This window comes from Scyliorhinus canicula, chromosome 5, assembly GCF_902713615.1.
Source record: "Scyliorhinus canicula chromosome 5, sScyCan1.1, whole genome shotgun sequence".
NCBI lineage: Eukaryota > Metazoa > Chordata > Chondrichthyes > Carcharhiniformes > Scyliorhinidae > Scyliorhinus > Scyliorhinus canicula.
In genome coordinates this window covers 205,029,456-205,038,901 of record NC_052150.1, presented here as the reverse complement: position 1 = coordinate 205,038,901, position 9,446 = coordinate 205,029,456, and the positions used below count along the sequence as shown (strand labels likewise).

Below are 9,446 nucleotides of genomic sequence, written 5' to 3'. Positions count from 1 at the left end.
AATTTGCAGAAGTGCAAGGAAAAAAAGTAAATGCAGAGCCAAAGGAGAGGTACTAAGGATTGATGACAGTCGGTCAGTGATTCTTGAAATTTGTATTGAGGCACTGGGGAACTTACTGGGAGTCAATGTAGGTCAGTAAGGATAGTGGTGATGGGTGAGCAGGAATTGATATGGCAAAGGACATGGGCAGCAGTGTTTTGGGTGAGCTGAGGTTTACAGGCAACGGAAGATGAAAAAACAGCCAGGAAAGCATTGCAATAGTAGAGTCCGAAGTTTGATTTCAGCAGCATATGGGCTAAGCTAGAAATGGAGGATTTGCACACTTCAATTATTTTCTAGACTCTGTTAGATATTTGATATTTAAGTACTCTCCTCTCGAAAACTTTACTTGTGTGTAATTTTCTTAGGAAGCAGACTCAATGGGCCGAATGGCCTTCTTCTGCACTTAAATTCTGATTGTGTGAAGCACAGCTGCTTTTGCAATCCATTCTTTCACAATGGGTTTGAGATGAGAAATCAAGTGGTGTTTTATATACTTTGAGAATAACACATGGTAGCGTGAATTTATTAAAAAGGCAAATTTAATGGACTGAATGGCTGTTTATCAGTATGTATTTCTTAAGGTTGTTCATCAAAAACAAATATTTACCACCTGCATTACATCCTGAAGGTCTTCAAAGGCACAGCAGTAGTTCCAGGAAGCAACGGTTTGAATTGGATTGTCTTTTTTTGTTTTCTACCAATTAGTATTTCCTAATTGAAATAATGCAAGTGGGAGGGATTAAATATTGGCAATTATCAGACACTGCTACCATCATATTGCATGGTTCTGTTTTGAATTATTCAAGCTCTAAAATCTATCTGCCTTTCAAGTACTGTATTTTTTAGTGGTCTGACAGATTGCGAAACGGATATGGAAAAGCACATTAAACACAGTTCATTGAAATTTATTGTAAACACAAGAGGAGCTACAATGTAAACTTTGATTACAAACTTTAAAAAAAATAAACATATTATAGGTACAATGTTGATGATACATTCTCTTAGTGCCAACAATGAAACAGTACTAACATGCAATATATCAACAGCTGCAACAGCTAGGATATATATCCTAGAAATCAAAATGAACTTAACTAATGAATTGGCAGCTGCTTGCTTTGTGTGTTTTTATAAAAAAAAGTCTAAATAAAGCCTGCATGAGAACAAAATGCTGTTTGTTTTAGAACAACATGTAATAAATCAGTTTATGCAATAATTCTGTTGATATAGCAACTACTGGACGTCAAATTATTCTGAGAGTTTTAGTAAGTGACTTATTTTATATTGCAATACCTGAACAAAATATTAAAAGGATTAATTGACAGTGGCTGAAGAATAAGTAAACTAACATGATTTTTAAAAAGTGCTTTCATTAACTATCAATTCAAAAGGGTAATGCCACTGTGATTTTTTTCGGCTGTTTTACAAGACATGGTTATTGTTAAGAGTTAAGTTTTGCACATCTCTCTTTGCAGGTGTCACTATTTTCCTTCAACTTTAGAACAGACATTAATTGTAGAAATAAACGCTAAGCCTTGCCAATGATAACTGTAATTCACCATCAATTTGGAAGTATTTCCAGCATAGTTCTGGGAGATACTGAAATAAAATATGCAACATTCATGAAAGTACACCACCACATCCAGGTCAGCTATGACACAGCATCAGCTCCCTTCATTTTGAACCTTCGCATCAGTTTTGGAGCTGCACACAAAACTCCACACTACGATATTTCCATTTTCTAAACCAGCTAACCTTAGGTCAGTTTCTTACAATTTTATACTACTAACTCAAGCCCACAAAGCAGAGTTCAGATCACGTACACGCACAACAGCTGGCAGAGGCTCTTGTCCCACTGGCTGAAGCTGAATTCATATCTAGTGTATTCATTATGCCTTCGCTAATTCTCCTCCATTATTCCTAAATGAGATTTGATTTGTATTGAACCTGTTCAAGCTTTTGGATTAAAAAAATACCAAAAGCGTTGGGAATGAAGAGAAAAATGACCGACAACCTATCACTGGAGGATGAGTATCTCAGCAAACTGTTAAACGCTCCTATAACTCTATCTGTTATGTAATTCTCTAGTTTTCTCCAGTTGTAAAATTAACTATGTACATCTTCGATACAAATTACACCCTTTAGGAAAAAGTAGAAAATAGTTTTTCCTTTTTTTTTTACAAACACATGGTCCAGTGATGTAAGGAGCATCAAATTGTAGTCAATTGGGCATGGACCCTACCTGACAAACACATGGCTCAACACTTTAAAATGACTAAGAGTTGAAACAATTTTCTTCCGGTAGCCACAAAAATAAGACAACTGTTTTTGTTTACTTTGTAACCAGTCAAATCCAGTATAGTGACCTACAGAAGTGACCCATTTTATAGGCCCCATGCAGTGTATCTGGACCCAAATATAAAAATAAAAGCCACTTGGTTCAACTGCCTGAAAATTATGCACCGCCCCAACATTCTACAAAGAGAAACGTGTTCGTTTTTATGCACTTAAGACCGTTTACCAAGCTGCCTGATCTTCAATCAAATTTAGTTTTACTGTCTTAATTTATAAAAACATTCAGAAACATTGTTTTAAATATTGCAGTAGGATGCCTGTTTAAAAATAAACAGAAGAGGTTCTTCTGAAAGTAATGAGTGCACATCTTGAACTTAAACAAACAGATCTCACTGCAGGGAAGCAATTATAACTTTATAGTATGTAACAAAAAACACAGCTGCCAATTCACCAAACTACTCCCATTCTCTCCAAGACAGAATAATGCTCACAGGAGAAAACAATCTAAAAAGTGTTGCTTCACAGCCTAGGTATCAGAAAGAAGTTCACATTTGGACTGATTGGATTTGTCTATACATTTTAAATCAGCTTATAATAGTGCCTATTTTATGCCAGTAATCCCACAATAGTTGGGCAAGTATGGGCATGTGCACCAGGTAAACTGCCTACCTGTTACAGTTACAAATATGGGCCTTTTACCCAACATGAATATTACTGGCAACACAAAATGGGCTATTCCAACAAGGGTTACTCAAACATATCAAAATAATCTGTTTGCATTTTCTTTTAATTACAATGTGACAGAAATACACATTTCTATGAAAACATGTCAGATCACAGTGCACAAGACAAAAACAAATGCTACCCCATAACAAATACTACCATAATGTACATGAACGTTGCTATGAAAACGTGATCAGAAAAAACAAACTCACTGGTATTGAGCTGGGAGGCAAGAAGGAAATCACAGTGAATTTGTCATTAACAAAAACCCTTTGTAGGTAAGAAACTGGAAAGTTTGTAAATGTGTGATTCAGATGATGCCATATGTTTAGGCCTTTTTGGTCACTGCAGATAATTGCATAAATGGCTAGGTAACAAATCACACAAAATAAAACTGAAGATGTAGTAGCTGAAAGTAAACAAGTTGCTTTCTTGGTATTATCACACTAGGGCCAATACCTTCTGTTATATGGGTCTCTTACATTCAGTAGCAACATCAAAGTAAACCTGCCAGATGTGCTCAGGCCAGAGGCCTTATGATGCTCGTGATGCCATTCCTGCCAAATCGGGCACTTTTACTTTGGTATTGCTGTTACCGCACAAGATCCAAGGGCCAACGTTACAAACAAAATATTAAAACAACTTGATAGCTGTCTGTTACTTTTTATTCAGCATTCAGAAGTTACTGATTTAACAGCAGTGCAGTTATGTGCTGGGAACTAGTCCATGTTCGCAATGCACTTTCACACTGTCTTTAAATTCATTTTTGGAGATAGTATTCTTTGTGCATATCCTCCTGTATGCATAACCTTCATAACCAAGCTTGGCTCTGCTGTTTAATACACTGACACAGAGTGCAAACGCAAGGACTAGCTCTTTGCATTTACATTTTCTTGAACGGATTACCTAAATCTGTGCACAGATTTACACTACTACTGTTTGCCAGTGTTAAGTTATTCTTTGACTGAAGCTGGCAAAAGGACTACTGTGTGCCAGCTGATATGCCACATTCCAATAGGTTAAACACTCCTTCTTAATGCTCCCTCTCAGGAAAACAAAAATATCAAATTAAACCTCTAAAATATCAGCCAGTAAGTTTTATTTTTTTTTTTAAACTGCACTCTCAGATCCTACAAACATTCGAGAGATTATGTTACATCTGTCACCGCAAAAATAAATGGCTGCAACAAATCAAAGCCTCTTATTGTATCTTCACTTGCACCTTTGCTAAAATCAAAAGCTCGGATCAGCAGAATGGATTTTGGCATTTCGTTAGATCCGTTCACAAAAGGAATTGACTACACCTTGAACAAAAATAAACGGAATGGTTCGATGCATGGAATGGTTTTCTGCATATTCACACTTTGTCCTTAAAACTGTTCCAGTAAGTAGGATGGATACAAGCCAGTGTTTGCTGATGGTCCTGAAAATACACCATGAACTCTGGTGGTTTCATTATAGCAATAATGCTCATGCTATTTTAGGAGAATAAAACTACCTGTGTATCCAATTAACATCACAGACGACTGGCAACATAGCCTCAGGGGCTTCATCTACAATGAACCATCATAAGCGCACTGACCAGACATGATCAACATTATAGTTAAGGAATAATCAGTGGCAATTATGTGAAATCAAGGGCAGTATATGAAATGCATTACGCTAATATTGCTACAAATATCACTGAAGGAAAATTTGGACCAAAACTACACGCCAACATGTTGAATGATAGCTACTCACTAACGTGTTGAGGTGATCAAAGTTTTCAAATCTTACAAACCAGTCAAAGCAGGGCACATGTGCTTTATACATTTCCTGTTCAAAAAGAGTTGAGTTGAAAATATTTTTAAATTCCCCAAAGGCCAGGCCCAACTTATTGCAGATTCATGAGCATAAAACACATCTCAAAATGTATTCTTCCCACTCCGTAAAAACAATGTTCATGTGCAGATTGTCGGACACTGGTGAATAAAGCCTTCATTCAGCTACTGTTTAGTCTAATTATTTGCTAACTACATACTTTATTTTGTTCAGCCTAGGGCGTACATAAATGGGTTTATCAAAACAGATCACAACTAATGTAAACAGAACTAGTATTTAACCTTGATGCAAGGTAACCAAGGTCCGCAGAACTCAGAAGAATGAGAGCATAGTCTGAAGAGCACGCCGCATCTCCCTGGAATGATACAGGCTACAACTATATTATCTTATTAGTCTATACCCTTGTACCCAGTTTCCTGACAGCAGACAAGTACTAGCGCCCTTTTAATATCCGTGTTCCAGGTAATGATGTTAGAAAATTGAACATTTTTCCTGACTGGTTGAACAGAATTTTCTTCATCACCCCCCTCAATCCAATCAAACTAATCTACTCAGGTAAGATTAAGAATATTGCTACATAAATTTGCTAGTGTTCAGTTCTTTTAAAAACAAAACTGAAGCACTTTTTCTCCCATTATCCTAACAAAAAACCTCTTGACATAATAAAAGGGAATCTCAATTATATCACCTAATAAAATTGGGTTTTGTACTTGCTATTAATCAGTATTCCTGAAGACAGTATAACGGGGAATTAAGAACAAATAAATTTGTGCATCAATTTGCACATCCTCAGGAAATTGCAAACATTTTACAATCAATGGTTTACTTTTAAGCACAGTTACGATTGTTATTTGGGGAATGTGGAGTCATCACAAGTTTATGGATGTTGGCTGGGTTGGGAGGGGGGGGGTAAGAATTGTACGGGGGAGAGATAGAAAGGGTAGGTCATGCTCGCCAAATGTTGATGGACCAGTGTGTCCATATTTCCAGTCTGGGACCTCCATTCAGATGTAGAACACAAAGTAATTTCATGTTGAGGGTGAACTACCATAAAACATCACACCTGGTTTATGGATGTAATACTTTCAAAGAGACCTTTGATTTAGAAGCTGGCATTAAAAAAAATGTATGATTAATGGTTTAGAAGAGCATTATCCTCTCCTTGGAATTGGTCACTCTCAAGCTTGACAGCATCACACGACAATAGCAATGAACCAAGAATCGAACAGTGACAGAAAAAGGAATAGATTCTGGCAAATACTTGCTATTCCGTTTGGGTGCCGGGGGGGGGGGGGGGGGGGGGGGGAAGGAATGCTGGGGAAGGCCTGCCGGAATCAACTGCCCACCGAATACTTAAGGCCAGAATTGGGCATTCTCAAGGACTTGGGGCCCTGGGCCGGAAATCCAGCACTGCCGCTGGGTCCCCAACCCACAACCTCTCACCCACTCAAATGCCCCCACCTGCCTCCAAAATCACAACTGGAGTGGGAAGGGGAGGGGGAGATTAAATTCTGTCCCAACTCTGCCTTTTTCAGATTGCATAATTTGAAATAATTTATCTGGCTTCAAATGGTAAACCTGAACATTTAACTTTGCCTCCTCCAGGGTAGCACGGTGGCACAGTGGTTAGCATTGCTGCCTCACGGTGCCAAGGACCTGGATCACTGTCCATGTGGAGTTTGCACATTCTCCCTGTGTTTGCGTGGGCTTCACCCACACAACCCAAAGGTGTGCAGGGTAGGTGGATTGGCCATGCTAAATTGCCCCTTAATTTGAAAAAATGAATTGGGTACTCCAAATTTATTTTTAAAAACTTTGTCTCCTCCACAAGTCACCTTTGTCACAACTGCCTTTCGTGATTATATCAAACCAATTGCAACTGCAGGTTGACATTTTAAGATTCAACCTACCAATGAAATGTATCACTTTGTTGCAGTGATATTGGAATTATAAACACAAGACTGTGATTCCTAATGGCTGGATACAAATTCCCAGACTCGACAACCGGTAAACTAGAATTGAAAAAAAAAAAGCAATCTCACTGCAATTTGTTTTTCCAAACTTCAGTGAGGAAGTCACCTACCAGGATGGGTCTTGTCTGCCAGCATCCAGATCAGTTTACTGGTGGTGACAGGAAACTGGATTGTGTGGGGAAATATCAAATGCACTGGCTTCCAGTTGCTGCTATGAAGGGGACATTCAACTTATAGCTGTACTAATCTAGTTTTGATTTTATTCACCAATAAAGTACGCCAATTTAATTTTTGTTTTACAACAGAAGATTGAAAACAGATTTGTCATAATGCCACGGGAGAGGTTAGCCAACAAACATTTTCTTTCTGCATTCGGACTGCATTTGAATGTGATCTGCAAGAGGATGGAGTCCAGGTTGGCTCAACTGAAAATTAGGGGTTCTGTTCATAAGCAGCGCATGGCAACAACTCCACAATGCCAATGCAAGCAACAACTAGGAATCCAGAATGGTCTGGAAGAGCATGTTTGCATGCTAAGACGTCACAAACTAATTTCTCTTGAGAGCACGTTTTCCAGAGGTGACACTGGGCCAGTGTTTCAGTGACAGACTAAACAATCCACCCCCCCCCCCCCCCCCAAGCTTAAATCTCCCCCAAAGGGCTACCAATCCTAAACAGGTGATCTGCAGAAGTTAGTCTTAATGCAGCATGATCATCCAAGCTAAGCACATTCAGCAGTACCTCAGACTCTTGTTGAAATGGAGCATACACCAGAAATATACTTCTTGTGCATTTCTCAGGCAGCATTTTCCCACAACAGAACCTTTCTCTGACTCTTACTAGCAGCAGAAAATAAATGACTGTCAGGTCTCCCGGCGGAACTGGGGGTGGGAGTGGAATGTCCTGTGATTGAATTGTTTGCATCCCAAAGTGGCCTGCGATATTGCCAGATTTTGAATCTCAGAATGATTTCTGATGTCCATTTGCAGAATGCAGGACCTTCTCGGATTCTTGCGTTCTACTTGAAAGGTGGAGACTATTCAGACCTGGAGAGAAGGAAGGGAAACAACATTTTTTTTACACATCTGCACAGAACAAATAATTTAATCAGTAATGCAAAAGTGCCACCCCTGCATTGTTATTAAAACTAGTTACATCAAATCGTGTTCGGTTACGGGGAGGCAATGGCATACTGGTATTGTCACTGGATCAATAATACAGAGGCCCAGGGTAATGCTCTGGGCACCCGGGTTTGAATCCCGCCACTGCAGATGGTGAAATGTGAATTCAATAAAAATCTGGAATTAAAAGTCGAATGATGACCATAAAACCATTGTGATTGTCGTATAAACCATCTGGTTCACTAATGTCCTTTAGGGAAGGAAATCTGCCGTCTTACCTGGCCTGTCCTACATGTGACTCCAGACCCACAGCAATGTGGTTGACTCTTAAATGCCCTCTAAAAAGGGCAGCACGGTGGCCTAGTGGTTAGCACAACCGCCTCACGGCGCTGAGGTCCCAGGTTCGATCCCGGCTCTGGGTCACTGTCCGTGTGGAGTTTACACGTTCTCCCCGTGTCTGCGTGGGTTTCGCCCCCACAACCCAAAAATGTGCAGAGTAGGTGGATTGGCCACGCTAAATTGCCCCTTAATTGGAAAAAATAATTGGCTAATTTAAATTAAAAAAAAAAAAATGCCCTCTAAAATAGCAGTTCAAGGGCAATTAGGGATGGACAACAAATGCTGGCCCAGCGAGCAATGCCCACATCCCATGAATGAATAAAATATTTTGGCAACAATTAAAATGGGACTTTTCCAAAAATTCATACCGCAATCATTAAGTAACAGAATTTAGCTATATGCTAAATAAAAAAACATTTCAGTAATTTTTTTTCTTTTACTTTTAATCTTTGCATGATACACAAGACTAAGTTGGAGAAGTGTTGATTTACCAAAAGTTCACAAAATCGAAAGAGGATTTGAGAACAGGAGTAACAAAGTCCTGCTTCAATTGTATAGCATATTGTTAAACCACACCTGGAATACTGTGTGCAGTTTTGGTCTCCTTCCCGTGGAAAGATATTATTGCCATAGAGGGGCTACAATAAAGGTTCATCATACTTGCTCCTTGTATGGCGGGACTGTCCCATGAAAGGAGATTGGGCAAAGTGGGCCTTTATTCTCTGGAGTTTCAAAGAATAAGAGGCGATTTCACTGAAACCTACAAAATACTTAAAAGGTTAGACAGGCAAGATGTTTCCCCTTGATAGGGAGTCTGGAACTAAGGGGACAATTTCAAAATAAGGGTAAGCTACTTCGGACCAAAACGAGGAGAAGCTTTTTTTTACTCAGAGTTGTGAATCTCTGGAATCTTTACCCTAGAGGGCTGCGGAAGCTCAGTCATTGAGCACATTTAAAGTGATGTTCAACGGATTTCTAATGATGATGGGATATGGGAATAGTGTGAGGAAAATGTCATTTAAGTGGATTACCAGTCACGGTCATATTGAATGGTGGTGCAGGTTCAACAGGCTGAATAACATACTCCTGCTCCTAGGAAAATGCATGCTCTGCGAGAATTACCAGAACTTTGAAA

The 9,446-nt window shown here is 39.1% G+C and overlaps 1 protein-coding gene across 4 annotated transcripts in view; it reads right to left on the bottom strand.

The window, feature by feature from the left end:
- Positions 1-931: 931 nt before the first annotated feature.
- Positions 932-9,446, bottom strand: part of lmbr1 (limb development membrane protein 1) — a 211,626-nt gene continuing 203,111 nt past the window's right edge. For all 4 annotated transcript variants that reach the window (XM_038798384.1, XM_038798387.1, XM_038798385.1 and 1 more), the window contains one exon: positions 932-7,897. In XM_038798384.1, coding sequence (XP_038654312.1) covers positions 7,812-7,897 — 86 coding nt within the window. In that variant the 3' untranslated portion in view covers positions 932-7,811. The remainder of the gene's footprint in view (positions 7,898-9,446) is intronic.